This window comes from Notothenia rossii, assembly GCF_949606895.1.
Source record: "Notothenia rossii genome assembly, chromosome: 1".
In the NCBI taxonomy this organism is placed as follows: Eukaryota; Metazoa; Chordata; class Actinopteri; order Perciformes; family Nototheniidae; genus Notothenia; species Notothenia rossii.
In genome coordinates, this window is record NC_136912.1 from 55,241,945 (window position 1) to 55,257,053 (window position 15,109).

A 15,109-nucleotide genomic window follows, 5' to 3' on the forward strand; every position below is an offset into this window, starting at 1 on the left:
ATTTTCATATACATGTGTTTGTCAAATGTTTTAAACAAAAATGTTGTTATCTGAATTGGATATTTAGTAAATATTTGAATTTCAAGCAACCAGTAAGTACTGCCCCATAATAAGAACATTTGAGGAAATATCAGATCATGAAAAGAAAATCTTTCTAATAAATTAAGCGAATATCAAAGCTAACTATAAACATAAATACTAAAGTGTAAAACACAGCAAAACTATATATGCATATACATGCAAGTGTAAAATAATGTGGACAATTGTAAACATGGATGGAGGCTAAAGTATCCACAACATAAAATAATATATTAAAATAATATATTAAAATATAACCTCAATCTTTCTTCTAGACATGTTAAAAGCTTGCTTGAATGGATTATAGGTTTCTTCTTTTGTTCTCTCATCTTTGAAATATATATAAGGAATGTGTTGTTTGAGTCTAGTAGAACGAGGGTATTACAATTGAGCAATTTCTACTACATGTATTATGTATTTATCATGTATTCTTAATACCATTACAAAATAAATATGTAATAATGTTTTAGAGGAGGACCTCAAGCTAGCAAACTCAATTTCTTGCTTTAAATCTCCTAAAACTAACTTTTATCTTATGGGCTTTTTCCTAACTGATGGGGTTTGTTATTGCTTTATAAATTCATGTATGTTTATATCTTCTCTAAATCAAGATTATGTGAATCAGATTTTTTTTCTGTTGGGTGCAATTCATTATCAACAAGAGATAAGATAAGTCAAAGAAGTACTTTATTGATGGCAGTATACAATACAAAAAAATGTTTGTATCAAAAAGGCATGCCATTAAACAATACAAATAAAAAATGTAAAACTGTATTGCAGCCAGCATAAATATACATGTCATTGTAAAAATAAATATGAAATGAATATTTTAAAGAAAATAAATAAACAAGAAAGTACAAATGTTGCATTTAAAAATTAACTAGATAAAAAATATATAATATGCACAATAACTATTTAGGTTATTTGAAGTATCACGGAGGAGACGGGCCACGTCGGCTGCCACATCGGCTGCCACGTCGGCTGCCACGTCGGCTGCAACGTCGTCTGCCACGTTGGCTGCCCAGTCCCCCTAGCACAGGGGTTGGCAACCCGCGGCCCACGGGCCGCATGCGGCCTTAAGCCCTCTGCTCTGGCTCCCTTGAGCTTAGACAAAAAATAAGAAGGAAATAAAATAAAAGTATTTGTAGGACTATTTATATTTTGATGCATGGTTGAAAATGTTTTGTATCTTGTATTTTGAGGTGATACTGTGACACATAAATAAAAAACAAAACGGTTTTAATTAGGTCAACTAAAATATGCGTCACATCCTGCTACGGTCCCGCGCGAGCGCCTTTTCCTGCGGGTGAATAACCTGACCCCCGGCTCGATGAGCGAACTATGGATAAATCAAAGAAAAGTACCGGAGGAACACAGGATTTAATTCTGTGTGGACAGTTATATGCTTTCACAGCAAACGATGCTGGTTTACCGGTATGTTTGGTAGGTAGAGAGAAGTTGTCAAAGGTGCTGCACTGCAGCCTTTACGTATCGAGAAACAACGGGAACAACACGGAGAGGAAGACAGCTGACGATCTTCAGTCATAATTCAATGGGGTATGTCATTTATTTCAGAAACACTTTTTGTTATATTCCATGGAATGCTCTTAACATCCCGATAGCAATGAATATATTAAATGCTTTGACAATAAATACATACAAAAATTAATCTCTGGAAGCCGTAGCGCTGTTAAAAGCACAACCAATCATCTAAGCCGGCCCGGCTAAAATAACTGGATGGCCTACCTAACTGTCAGCCTGTCAGCCTTCCATCTGTGCACACATTCATCTTGTGCGCTCATTGGTCATGTGCGCGTTCGTGTGTGTTGGAGGAGGGGCTCTGTGAGGAAGTCTGAAGGAAGAGGCATATTTTTTCCGGTTGTGTATTTTCAAATTCTAGCGCACTCAAGCTGGTTTCTCCATTCTTACCTACCCTACCTTTAACTATTTTTAGGGTGCAGCTATATGTTTTATTTATTTCAAAGTGGGCCCATTTTAATAATATTTTTTTTCCTTCAAATGTGCAGAGGACTCCCCAAGTGCTGTGTTTAATTTATTTTAAAGTAGGCCTGTGTATTATTTTTAATTCTCCTTATAGGACTTCTTTGTTTCTTATTAGAGGTTAACAGTTTTATATAATGTAATAAATAGCCTAATCAATGCAAAAAAACTGTAGTTTTTGTCTGATATAACAATAAATACAACTTTATTAGCTATGAAATATGTTTTGCGGCTCCAGACAAAAAAATGTTTTGGAAAAAGGAGCAAAATGGCTCTTTTGGTCAAAAAGGTTGCAGACCCCTGCCCTAGCACCTCGCCAATAGTGCGCAGGAGGGCTAGGTTGAAGGTCTCTGCTTGAGCTGCCTCCTCCCTTCTCAAGACGGCCTCCTCCCTTCTCAAGGCCGCATCCAACTCCCATCTCCGCTCAGCAGAAGCTTTGGCCCAGTCCAAGTGCCGTTCCTGCTGGGCTATGTGCTGTTCATGGTGCCGTTCCTGCAGGGCTCGATCCTCTCCTCCTCATTTCCTCTTGCCTGGGTGACAATAAGATAATAATTAGCAATAAGGTAAAAACACAGGACAGGTACAGGTCACACAAGGATATAAGAGTAACATGTATAAACAGAACAACAGTAAGGATGAACTAAAGAAAGTTTTGGCCCTAGATGTTTACAATGATTGTGAAAGTGAATTACATTATGTCCAGACTGTTGATAATGAAGATAAATATATGTATATGATAGGATGTCACACACAACTGTACTAGCTGCTTACTAGCTAAGACTTTACTTGTAACAGAGCATTTCCACACAGTGGTATAGCTTATTTTAATTACTGACGATGGATGATCCAAGGTTTAAAAAAACAAAACAATTCCAGTCGTTTTGCCATTTCTATTTCTTACCTAGAACCACACGCTGCGGTGTCGTGATGGCACTCAGCGTTGGTGGTTGAGTTGGTGTCGGTTCTTCAGCTGGTGTCTGTGGTCGAGTTGGGGTCTGTTCTGGATTCGATGACGATGTTGTGAACGGAACACTGCCATCACCCGTTGTTCGGGAATGTTCCTCCTCACTAGTCCCAATGTAATCATCTAGAACAGCAAAATTACTTGTTAATTCCACAAACTACTGCAGCACAATACTAAATAGCAACAACAACTATAGAAAAGAAAAACTGAACGTAAACAATGGCACATATGGTGTTAGCAAACAATAGCTCTAGCTAAGGCTATCTGCCTAGGCTATCTGCCTTAGCTAGCTATGTAGCACTTCTGGGCTCCATAAAAGCATGGGTTGTCGAACATTAATGTAAGGCTAAAATAGACTTCTTTGTTAGAAGTGAGCGTACCTTGCAGGGACTCCAGTAAAGCCCTCCCTCCCAACGTTGGCCGGTCTATGGCCGTAAAATCTGGTCCAACAAGTCGAACCACTTCCAGTGTTTCCTAGCCGCACCACTCGTGTTGTTGTTGTCCTTTACTTGGCGATATTCACTCTCCATCTTTTTCAGTTTTTCCCTACACTGCAGGAAAGTCCTCGAAAATCCGCATTCGGACATCTGTGCAGAGACATCCTGGAACACTTTCACATTTGGAGTTGTTCCGTCGAGCTCCCGCTGGATTTTATCATCCCAATGAGATGTAGGAACGTCGTCACCTCCTCGGTCGACCACGGTGTGCTTTTCTTCAACGTTGCCATTTTTGTAGCTCCTCTGTTTACAAAAATGCTGAGTATAAAAATGCTGCAAGCTTGCTTCTAAATATATATGCGACGCTAGGGGTGATCTCGCGCGCGATCTTGTGACGATTCTCTCTGACCAATCAGCAGTCGAGAGTGTTGACGTCACTAGTTCAGCCCTGGCCCTGGCCTGATAGAACCACAATTTTATGGGGCCGGAAAAAGAGGGAAAAAGTAGCCTCTAGCCTAGGGTGACCAGACGTCCCCGTTTGTATTGCCCTGTCCCCGGTTGAAACTGTCCCCGGAAATGTCCCCGTTTTTTTAATATACGTTAAAAACACATAGCAACGTGAAAAAAACGTTTCATGTCAGGAAACACTGGGTAAACACTTCAGACTGTGGTCAAGCCAGCCCCCACTTCGGAAAACACAGTCAAGCCAGCCCGCACGTTGTATTGCAGTGTGCGAATATCCTATGCATTACGGTAGAGGCCTGTAAAAACTACCTTCAAAATAAAAGCGTTTACTCGGTCAATAACAAATATACCTAAAAAACACACCAAACATATTCATATATACTGGAGCTTAAATTAAGAAATATGTACTATATAATGTGATCAATAATAATTTGGAACATACTACGTATAACTACCACATTATAACTGAGTGAATGTAAAATGTAAGGATACAGTTATGCAGACATATCTGATATTTCCACTGGGTGACTAATTTCAATTGATGTTGACACCATCTCACAACACTCCTAAAATAACATTACTTTCTGAACCACAATTTAAAATGCATGCTGTTTAAAATCTCAAATTAGATCTATTGTCCATCTATATTTTGATTATTATTTAATGGAAACCGTCTATAATCAAAGAGTCATTCGAAGTCAATCAACTACTTATTTCACTTCAGGGCAATAGCAGGAGACCCCATCTAGTCAATCAAGACAATCTGATGTAGAATGTCAAAATAAAATACTTTTGAAATCTCATATATGGGCTATGTTCCTTCTGTTTTTATACAAGAATAAATAAAAAACTGTCAAATTATCAAATACTTATTTCACTCCAGGGTGATAGCAGGAGACCCCATCTAGTCACTCAGAGAGAATCTGGACAATCTGATGTAGAGTTTCAAAATAAAATACCTTTGTAGTCTCATATATGAGCTATCATCCCTCTGTTTTTAGATAAGAATAAAACAAAAACTATCCAGTATCAAATACTTATTTGACTTCAGGGTGATAGCAGGACACCCCATCTAATCACTCAGAGAGAATCTGGACATTATGATGTACAGTTTCAAAATTAAAGACCTTTGAAGTCTCATATATGAGCTATCGTCCTTCTGTTTGAATCCAACAGTTAAAATGTTCGAATTACATTGAGCCAGAATTGTCCCCCTTTTTTCTTTAACAGTGAAGAAAATTGGATTATGTTAATGATATATTGACCGCAAAACTCAAAATGTCCCCGGTTTTAATTTTGAAAATCTGGTCACCTTATTCTAGCCGGTGCTGTGCTATATGGAAAGGCCAACAAAAACTGGCCTGGCCGCTTGAGGACGATTAAGGACGCTTAAACGGGGCTACCCTCTGCAGTGGAAATGCGCAATAAGTTGCTAGAGTTTCCATACACATACCTGCCAACCCTACCGATTTGGGCGGTAGTCTACCGCTTTTGACATGTTTCTACCGCCTACGACTTAGCTGGCTTTCCCTACTGATTTTCAAACTTCCCAAACTATAACAAATAAAAATGACACTCCATAGACACTGGACTCGACTTTTGGCGGACACCGTTTGCAGCGTGTCTGTGATCGCATCACAAAAACAGTCCTCAGTGTTTCTGAAAGAGAAACAACGTGCAGACCGGGGGTGACGAGGCATTTGAGTCCTGCAGGATTTCCTCGTTAATGTCAGTGTCTCGAAAACACATGTTGGCGAATGAAAGGCATCCAGTGTTTGGTCTTTTCCGGAAGCATCCTACAGTGTCTCAACTGAAAGAGGAACACAAACACACACAAAATATAATACCATTTTGAGATTTGGGGATATTTATCTCCCATTCTTTCACTTTTTCTGACATTTTCAACACCAAACACAGGGACGTGCACAGGTACGGGCTAATGTTGCCCGGGCAACGGCCCTTTTGCCATTTTTGTCTGACCTGCCCCTCTGGAGAGAGCAAGAGGTTTATGTTTTTTCTGTTGTGGCTGAATAAACATGATAAGCCCACAATTAGTATTGTGGCGTCTCGCTGCGATAAAACACACCTTGTCAGCGCTGTCATCTTCCCCCAATCATGTGACTTTGTTTACAATCTGACAGCTGAAAGCAAAGGACAGCCCCCCCGGCCTCATATGGCTATGGTGATGATCATACCAAATGCCCGCCTGGCTTTGATGGCAAATCCCCGGGTTAATCTGTCCCCGGAAATGTCCCCGTTTTTAAATATGCTTAAATTGATTTGGAGTTTTCTCATGGCAGTTAGGGTAGGGGACAAACTAGGGGACTTGAATTCCTCTTGACACCGTCGGTTATTTACACCAAAATATCTAAAGAGGCTATACTTGTTATTGTGCTTCTGTCTTTCTGTTACGGTTGAGTGAAGGAAGCAGGACCCAAATGCAGATAACTCTGATTAACCTTTATTTCAAGGATAATTAAAAACCCAGACAAAACAGAACACTCACCGGTGAACTCAGTCACCAACAAAAGACGAACCAACACTGAACACAGGAAGAGACAAGACTAAATACAGGGAGGGGTAATCACAAGACGATAAACAGCCGGGAAGGGGAGGAGAAACACAAGGGCGACAGGTGAACACAATCAGACACACCAGGGAAACTAACGACAGGGAGGAAAAACACAGGAAGAAGGACCGGACAATATACAAGGAGGAAAACACCCATAACCAGACATTAAAAACTACAAACGTGACATATCATAAGAATACTGACACTTTCTGTGTCTTCTCATCTGCTCTGTAAACTCCCTCAACGGGGCAGCTCGCTCTCTTTTTTCTTGATCGCCCTCTCACGAACAACACTCCCGCTTTATTGTAGGATTTCTGCCTTGTCTCTACCACTTTAGTTCAACAACCCCTTTATTAAGTTATGGAATATTAAATAAATAAGTAATTAGATATCTTAACATTACTGCGCTCATAAAGAATGATAAGAATAAGAATAATGCGTATTTAACTGGTTTAATTAATTAGTGAGTTTATTTAAGAAAATTACTTAGAAGCCCTATTTTATCAGTATGTCTGCACAGAAGTTACAATGGTCAAACTAGCCTACATTAAAACTGAATTGTCCCCATTTTTTCTTTAATAACAACAGCAACATTAGATATTTTAATGAGATATGGACCGCAAAACAAAAGATTTCCCTTGATTTCATTTCGAAAAAGATTCAAAAGGCCTTGTGTTTTTTTCTGTGGGGCAGGGCCCTGTTTCTAGTTTAGAGCAATAGCCCCTCCAAATGTCTGTGCACGTCCCTGACCAAACATGTCGTTAATGTCTCTGTTTAGTGAACTACAGCAATCTGAAAGCCTGTACATTGTTTATATCACACTTTATCAGTAGAAAGATACAGGAAATTACTTTTTTAATGCAGTATTTTCTGATATATGGCGCAACACAAAGGTATTTCGCTCTGTGCAAACCTTTGACTCTAATATGTCAACAACATGAAACAAGAATATGAACCTGGCTTTATCCAATGTTCACACAAGAGTTCTACATCCTGACACATCCTTCATCTATTCTACACTGTCTCAACTGAAAGAGGACCAGAAACACATTACAAATATAATTAAATGTGGAGACTTTGGGATATTTATCTCCCATTCTTTTACTTTTCGGCCATTTTACAGACCAGACATGTCGTTGATGTCACTGTTTACCAAACTAGGCCTACCACTTTTTCTGAAAAATGCATAAAATGATGCAGTTAAATACATGGTTTATACATGTAATTACTGGGGTTCCATTTCTTCTGATTACCTAATTTGGGCGTGCACATTTGCCGTGCGCAAACCTACCTCTTTTGGATTTGGAAAGGTTAGCACAATGTTTCCCACACAATGTTAATACTTGGGCGGGCCGCCCAGGTATATTAAGGCCCGCCCAAGTATATTTCGGACCTTTTTTAATTTTTTTTATCCGTCCGCGAGCGACGCCATCTGCGAGTGATTAACTAATGGACAATGAGCCCTCGCTCTACGTCTCCTGTGCCTGTTCGCTCTGCGGTTGATTAACTAGGGGACAATAATCCCCCCCTGTTCGCGATCGATTAACTAGTGTATGATCCCTCGCTCGACACCTCGTGTTCGTGCTGCCATCGCGTGGAGGGAAACGAGAAACGGAGAAGACGACGTTAATTTAGAAGACGCGGACACTAAGGTAAAGTAACTATTTTCTCCTTATTGTGTTGTTGTTTTCTGACTTTGGTAGGAGATTCGAATTATTTGAAGTTAGTGGCAACTAAGAGTGTATTTAACGTAATCAGGCCAACTTTGCTGCGTGCAAGTTACGTGTGCTAAATTAAATATAAAAAAGATTATAATTCGTTTTCTCTTCGGGCTATGCCAGTTAGAAGGACACAGATGAACTTTAGCTAAGGTTAGACTGTTAATTTCCCCTGCATTACTCCTCAGATATGAGTATTCAAAAATATTTTAAGAGAATACGGCGTGAGGATGAGGAGGAGAGACGAGGAGAGGAGGAGAGACCACAGGTAACTTAGCCAATGTTAGCATTTTGCTTGCAATGGCAATAATAAATGCATAAATCTCAATAATGATATATGTCGGTTCATTTGACCTGAAATTATACAATTGCAGTCAACAGTGAGTTGCAATGCAGAGACCAAACTAGATTCAAGCTTGTTTTCAATTCTAGCCGGTGGTCAGTGAAGATGCTGGCACAACTAGTCAGAGTACTGAGGGAGAGGCAGCAGGTCCCAGTGTGGTAGAAGCAGCAGCAGGTCCCAGTGTAGAAGCAGGTGCAGGTCCCAGTGTGATACAAGCAGCAGCAGGTCCCAGTGTGGTACAAGCAGGTGCAGGTGAACAAGCAGCACAGTTCCAAGCATCACAGACACAGACACAGACATAGTATAATAGCAAGGAGAACTCTACCATTTAAATGCAGTAATAACAATACATTATTTTCAGATTCCAAGCATCGCCACTCAGGATGGAACCCTGATTGGCTCAAAATGCCACAGTTCAAGAATTGGCTCTACCTCACCCAGCATGGTATGAATGGCATTTGCAAGTTCATATTTGTAATAAAACTTATTTTTTGTAAGAATTAACACGTTTTTCTTTTTAAAAAGGAATGTTTTGCCGAATCTGCAGGCTACACAAGCCTCCAATAAAGAAAGGCCCCTTAAAACGGGCTTTCATAGAAGTTGGGATTCTTGTTTTCCGCAAGGATTATATCGAGCGCCACATCTCCTCAGAGCCTCATCAATATAGTGTAAAGCATCAGGTCTCACTTGCATCAGGTATATCATTTTTTTATGTAAAGCTAATTTCTGCAACCTATCAACCATGTTTGGCTCATATAATGAATTATGTCTTTGCCCTTGGTCTAGGCTACTCAGTGATGCAGGCTTTTGAGCCCACAGTTATTATGGAGCATGAGGCCGTCATTGGTGGATTCAAATGTCTTTACTGGCTAGTAAAGAACGAGATTGCTCACCACACCAACTACCCTAAGCTCTTAAGTTTAGCTCAGCTTTTGGGTTGTGATTACTTTGAAAAGCTGAAGGTAAACCTAGTACAAAATGATGCTTGTGAAACTAAGAACTTTAACCAGCTAAATGTTAAATGATCTCTTTTTCTCAGGTGGATCAAAGAAACAATTATCAATCACACAGAATAGTGGATGAAATGCTGGAGATCCTTGCAGAGATAGTAGAGTCGCCTATTTTGGAAGAGATAAGGTCATCTCAAGCAATCAGCCTAGAGGTTGATGAAACCACAGATGTATCTGTAAACCGCCAGCTGGATTTACATGTTAGGTGGGGTATTTTTTAAAGGAATGATGTGCATTTAAATAAAGGCCTAGTTAAACTTAATATTTATTAATATGTGTGAAAACCTATACATTTTTATTTTAGACACTTGGATAAAGAGGGTTATGTTTTCAACCACTTCCTTGACCTGGTAACTCTGGAAGATGGGAAAGCTGACAGCGTTGTTGCTGCCACCAAGAGTGTACTACAGAAGAAGGATCTCCCGGTAGACAGGCTCTACGGACTCGGGACAGACGGTGCAGCAGTGATGACGGGTATGGAGTTTATTGTTAAATCTAATGGATTGTGTGAAATGTGTATTGTCAGCTGTTATTAAAGGAAACAAAATGACGCCCTCAACACTGCATTTAATTCTTAAACTTAGGCCGTCTGAATGGAGTGGCAAAGCAGCTCACAGACAGTTTTCCAAAGCTGGTTTCTGTAGCGTGTGCTGCTCACAGACTAGCACTGGCATGCAAAGATGCCTCAAATGCTGTCAGGTATATGGCAAACTTCAGGAACCACCTGCAGGAACTGCACCTATTCTTCCGAAATAGTGCAAATAGGTCAGCCACACTGAGTGCTGCCGCTACCACTCTTGGTCTGAACGACTTGAAAGTCAAGGTGTGTTTTCACCTATTTTCATAATACTATTGTGGTGTCATATTATTTACATATATTTTACTTACCAGTGTTTCTACTTGTTGTTAGGAGGTGAAAGATACAAGGTGGCTATCGCAGCACCTAGCCGTTCAAAACCTCCAGAGGAACCTTCCAGCTGTGCTGGCTGCTCTGGCGGAAGAAGCGAGCACAAGGAAGTGCCCAGTGGCCAAAGGTCTATACACCTTCTGTGCCACATACCGCTTTGTGGCTGCCCTCTACCTTCAGGCAGATGTGCTGCCCCACATTGCAATGCTGTCCAAGGTGTTTCAGAGAGCTGATGTGAACTTTCTCCACATAAAGGAGCAGGTAGATTACAAAATAATGCATTTGATGCTCCCAGTTATTTGCATTATCCATCCTATTATATTGTTGTCTTTTTCCACATTTAGGTGCCAGTCACACTTGTTACTCTGAGGAGAATTCTGGAGGCAGGCGAGACCCCACTCCCCGGAACGTTCCTTGCTCGCCTACACCAAGACTTGGACAACCCAGGTGGACTTGGGGCGTTTAGCATTGCCGGAGAGGAGGAGAGGATCAGGAGGGGACACGGAATTCTGGAGCGCCCCCGGGAAGATATGTGGGCCAGATTTGTCAGAGATGTAAATACATCCCTTCTTACTTTTACATTCCAATATTTATTTTCCTTGAACTGAAAAATGTATAATATCATTCCAGGTCCTCAAACCTTACATCTGCAGCCTGGAGAGCAACATTGAGAGCAGGTTCCAGCATATTGAAGTGCTGGGGGCCTTCAGTGTCCTGGGTCCAAAGGCAGTTACCTCAAATGATGTAACCAACATTTCAATGTTGCAGACCCTTGCCAACAAATTCATCCCAGGGCAGGATGCCACAGTTATCCAAGAGTGGACCTCCTACAAGCAGCATGTTCTTGAAGGAACAGTTAAGGTTGGTAAATACCTAAATTAATATGAACTTGACGGTTAGAATTGCTTGTTTTGACATCTGTAAATGTTTCAATTATACTTTATACTCATTTGCCCTGCCTTGGCTAATCTCTGAAGGACAAGACACAAGCTGAGATCATGCAGCTCCTGGCCAGTGAGAAGGACGAATGGGCAGAAATATACACAAACCTCAGCCTTCTCTCTTCAGCGGGGTTGGTCATCCCTGTCTCCAGTGTAAACTGCGAGAGGGATTTTTCTACGATGAACAGGGTAAGTGTCATTCCCTGTTGCATGTCATTCTGTATAGTTCATTTAAAACAAACTGTCTGTTTTACAGGTGAAAACTGACATGAGAAACCGACTGAAAGGGGAGCACCTGGCTGCATGTATGCGGATAGCAGTCAGTGGACCAGCACCAGAGGCATTCCCATACACACAGGCGTTGGAGCTGTTCTTCAACAAACCCAGACGGATTAAGTGCTCTGACAAACAGTGCCATCTTTGTACAAAATGAATATTGCCATACAGTAATGTAAAGTTAATGAATAAACATGTTGTTAAAACTTGTTGTTTGTCACATGTGTTGCACATCACAAAGCCCGGTCCGCCCGCACCGCGCTCCGCTCGCAGCCCCCCCCCTGGCACCTTCCCCCCCAAGTATATTTCAGATCTGTGGGAAACACTGTAGCATGTATGCATACATCAACTCCAATGTCAGCAGATGCCACGAAATACTCATAGAGTCTATGAGTATTTTGTGTGTGAAGGCAGACATTCTCCTGCTATGAGATACATGTAACAATGTTTTCCCTAGCAAGTCTAGCTCTTGGTAGCCTTCTTGTTTAGCTCGGTAGCATAGAGTCTATGTCATAGACAGTATACTCCGGGTGATTTACCGTACGGTCAGTCGCAAAACTAAATTACATTATAGTTGGCGTTCCTAGCGCGTATGCTACCGAGCTAAACAAGAAGGCTACCTAGAGCTAGACATAGGGAAAACATTGTTTTTATGCCAGCTACAATGAATGATCGAACGTAGCAGACTCCCCGTATAAGATTGCAATTGTAAACATGTTCTTGCTAGCCTAATATGAACCACTAGCTGTTGTTCATAGTAGGTTGGTATATTACACTGAACTAGCAAACGTAGGTTAGCATATTAATCTAGCTGGCAAGCTAACGAACTAAAACAACTAAGTTTCTCTAATATTTTGTGATTTGCATTTGATTTCATCCAGCCAGATCAGGAAACTCCCGGCGTATCTGGCGGACAACAAATGACGAGATGACCACTCGTCCTGCCTCGGCCCCAGCACCAGCTTACCAAGCTGCAATAGGCAAGATGCCGAAAACGCCTATAAGGGGAGGAATGGATGTCTCGAGTCCCCTCTCAAGTCTCCTCTCGAGTTCCTTCTCTAGTCCCTACTCAAGTCCCTACCCCATGTACTGTACCGTCGGAGGTCCAGCCGGCACCTGTTTCGTCGGGGGTTCTGCCAAACCCATGTCCTGTTCTGTTGGGGTCCCGCCGACTACTGTTCTGCCGGGGGTCCTGCCAACCCAATGTCCTGGTCCGTTTGGGGTTCCGCTGAGGGTCCTGCCAACTCCATGTCCTGTGCCGTTGGGGGTCCAGCCGACACCTGTTTCGTCTGGGGTCCTGCCAATTTCATGTCCTGTGTCGTTGGGGGTTCCGCTGAGGGTCCTGCCAACTCCATGTCCTATGTTGTTGGGGATTCCGCTGAGGGTCCTGCCAACTCCATGTCCTTTGTCATTGGGGGCTCTGCTGAGGGTCCTGCCAACTCCATGTCCAGTGTTGTTGGGGGTTCCGCTGAGGGTCCTGCCAACTCCATGTTCTGTTTCATTGGGGATTCCGCCGGATTTCCTGCCAACACCGGATCCTGGCCTGTTGGGGGTCCCGCCGACACCTGCTCCGCCGGGTATCCTGCCAACACCATATCCTGTCCTGTTGGGGGTTCTGCCGACACTTGCTCCGCCGAGTTTCCTGCCAACACCATATCCTGTCCTGTTGGAGGTCCCGCCGACACGTGCTCCGCCAGGTTTCCTGCCAACAACAGATCCTGTCCTGTTGGGGGTCCCGCCGACACGTGCTGCGCCGAGGGTCCTGTCAACACCAGCCCTTGCTCCGTCGAGGGTCCGACTTACACCAGCCCATGTTCCGTCCAGAGTCCCGTCTATGCCTGTCCCACTAGCTCCTGCTCTCGATCCCAGTGCTCCGGCGATCCAGCTGACACTGGAGGGGTCTCATTGCGGCGTACGTCGTCCTCCGGAGATGTCCCGTTGCCGCCTTCTCGACCTTGTGCCCGGCCTCCTGAGTTCCCCAGCCGTGGTCTTCGCCCTCGAGCCCGGCCCCCTGACTCTTCCAGCCGCTGCCTTCGCCCTCATGCCTGGCCCCCTGAGTTCACCCGCTGTGGCCTTCGCCCCTTTTTGAACTCTGCCTTGCCCAGGGGCCGTCCGCCCGAGACCCCCTCCACGAACTCTGCCCTGCCCCCGGGCTGTCCGCCCGAGACCCCCTCCATGAACTATGCCTTGCCTCTGGGCTGTCGATCCAGACCCGTCCTCCGGACCCCCTCCACCCACCCTTTTGGAAATGTTGGACTTTGTGTAGGGACGTCTTGAATCCGTCCCTTGAGTGGGGGGGGGAGGGGGTTATGTCAGGATTGGAGTTTTGTGTGTTAAGTTTTGGTTTTATTTTGCTGTTCTGTGTTCCATGTTGCATGTTTTCCTCCTTGTGTCTTGTCTGATCCTGGTGTGTCTGATTGTCTCATTGTGTTCACCTGTTGCCCTTGTGTTTCTCCCTCCTTTACCCAGCTGTTTCTTGTCCTGTGATTACCCTTCTTTGTATGTAGTCTTGTCTTCCGCTGTGCTCCATGTCGGTTCATTGTTTGTCTTTCCCTTCATGTCACACTCCATGTTTGTCCTTGAGGTTTTGATCCTGGATTATTTACTCGTGCTCCCCTGTTTTGGTAATGTTAAGTTTGTCTCTTGTTTTCTTTTGTCATCGGCTTTTGTAAATTAAAGCTAGCTTTTTGTTAATACTGCATTTGGGTCCTACCTTTTCCATGCATCGTATCAATACCAATGGATATTAAAGTATGGAGTTCCATACTGAACACACCGCCTCTGACTCCCTTTCATCGGCTCGACATCCTATAACATATCATTCATATATAGCAAACCATGATTTGATTTTTCATCAAACACAGTAGTAGTTTATTACAGGTAAAAATAACTTACTCTTCTTCCGTTCTATGCCTCAAAGGTCTATAATCGAATCTGTACATGTTATGGAGGTTCTGCAGGGTGTGGGGTATGTATGGTGTATATCTTGGCATATAATGTTGTGTGCTACTGTTGGTATTTTCCGCTAGTTGGCTACATAATGTTGTAACTGTCAGCTAGGCTACCTTTCTAATTTCTTTGCAACTAAAGTGCACCTAAATAACAACAGTTGTAGGTACGATTCGGTCAGTTAGCATATAACATTATACGGCTGTACCGACGCCATTGTAAAACTGATGTTCCGCTCGGAGCGAGCCGAAAAAAGCACTGTTAGACATGGGCTGAGCCTCTCTGATAGTTGAATAATCAGAATGGAGCAGCTGAGCTGACCAATCAGAGCACAATGGGCTCATAGGGAGGGGGGGCAGGAGCTCCAACAAGCCGTTTAGGACAGAGAGTGAATACACATGCTATACAGAGATGCTGTATGAGAAACCAATGTGAGTTTGGAAAATTG

General features: G+C 42.8%; 3 protein-coding genes across 5 annotated transcripts; all 3 read left to right on the top strand.

Annotated features, from left to right (window-relative positions):
* Positions 1-1,237: 1,237 nt before the first annotated feature.
* On the top strand, positions 1,238-14,406 carry LOC307012798 (uncharacterized protein). The gene is made up of 2 exons (XM_079639974.1): positions 1,238-1,635; positions 12,594-14,406. The coding sequence occupies exon 2, from the start codon at positions 12,916-12,918 to the stop codon at positions 13,987-13,989; it is 1,074 nt and encodes a 357-aa protein (XP_079496100.1). The 5' UTR covers positions 1,238-1,635; positions 12,594-12,915; the 3' UTR covers positions 13,990-14,406.
* On the top strand, positions 8,056-9,888 carry LOC307032175 (uncharacterized protein). Of its 3 annotated transcripts, none has more exons than XM_079669998.1 (6): positions 8,056-8,169; positions 8,668-8,830; positions 8,940-9,023; positions 9,104-9,274; positions 9,365-9,540; positions 9,618-9,888. In XM_079669998.1, the coding sequence occupies exons 1-6, from the start codon at positions 8,071-8,073 to the stop codon at positions 9,807-9,809; spliced, it is 885 nt and encodes a 294-aa protein (XP_079526124.1). In that variant the 5' UTR covers positions 8,056-8,070; the 3' UTR covers positions 9,810-9,888. The 3 variants fall into 3 exon arrangements, with proteins under 3 accessions (XP_079526124.1, XP_079526122.1, XP_079526123.1); XM_079669997.1 differs by adding an exon at positions 8,424-8,503 and having other exon boundaries at positions 8,090-8,169; positions 9,104-9,540; XM_079669996.1 differs by having other exon boundaries at positions 9,104-9,540.
* On the top strand, positions 9,909-11,948 carry LOC307018471 (zinc finger protein 862-like). The gene is made up of 7 exons (XM_079648704.1): positions 9,909-10,062; positions 10,173-10,411; positions 10,499-10,756; positions 10,840-11,049; positions 11,126-11,356; positions 11,473-11,625; positions 11,693-11,948. The coding sequence occupies exons 1-7, from the start codon at positions 10,056-10,058 to the stop codon at positions 11,867-11,869; spliced, it is 1,275 nt and encodes a 424-aa protein (XP_079504830.1). The 5' UTR covers positions 9,909-10,055; the 3' UTR covers positions 11,870-11,948.
* Positions 14,407-15,109: the final 703 nt, after the last annotated feature.

What these genes read in the sequence shown, in the direction of transcription:
- LOC307012798 (XM_079639974.1), top strand. Translation starts at nt 12,916, where the DNA reads ATGTCCTGGTCCGTTTGGGGTTCCGCTGAGGGTCCTGCCAACTCCATG.
- LOC307018471 (XM_079648704.1), top strand. An exon ending in TGAACGACTTGAAAGTCAAG is followed by an intron (nt 10,412 to 10,498) that starts GTGTGTTTTCAC and finishes ACTTGTTGTTAG; the next exon opens with GAGGTGAAAGATACAAGGTG. An exon ending in TTCTTGAAGGAACAGTTAAG is followed by an intron (nt 11,357 to 11,472) that starts GTTGGTAAATAC and finishes TAATCTCTGAAG; the next exon opens with GACAAGACACAAGCTGAGAT.
- LOC307032175 (XM_079669996.1), top strand. Translation starts at nt 8,071, where the DNA reads ATGATCCCTCGCTCGACACCTCGTGTTCGTGCTGCCATCGCGTGGAGG. An exon ending in TAGAAGACGCGGACACTAAG is followed by an intron (nt 8,170 to 8,667) that starts GTAAAGTAACTA and finishes TTTCAATTCTAG; the next exon opens with CCGGTGGTCAGTGAAGATGC. An exon ending in ATTACTTTGAAAAGCTGAAG is followed by an intron (nt 9,541 to 9,617) that starts GTAAACCTAGTA and finishes TCTTTTTCTCAG; the next exon opens with GTGGATCAAAGAAACAATTA.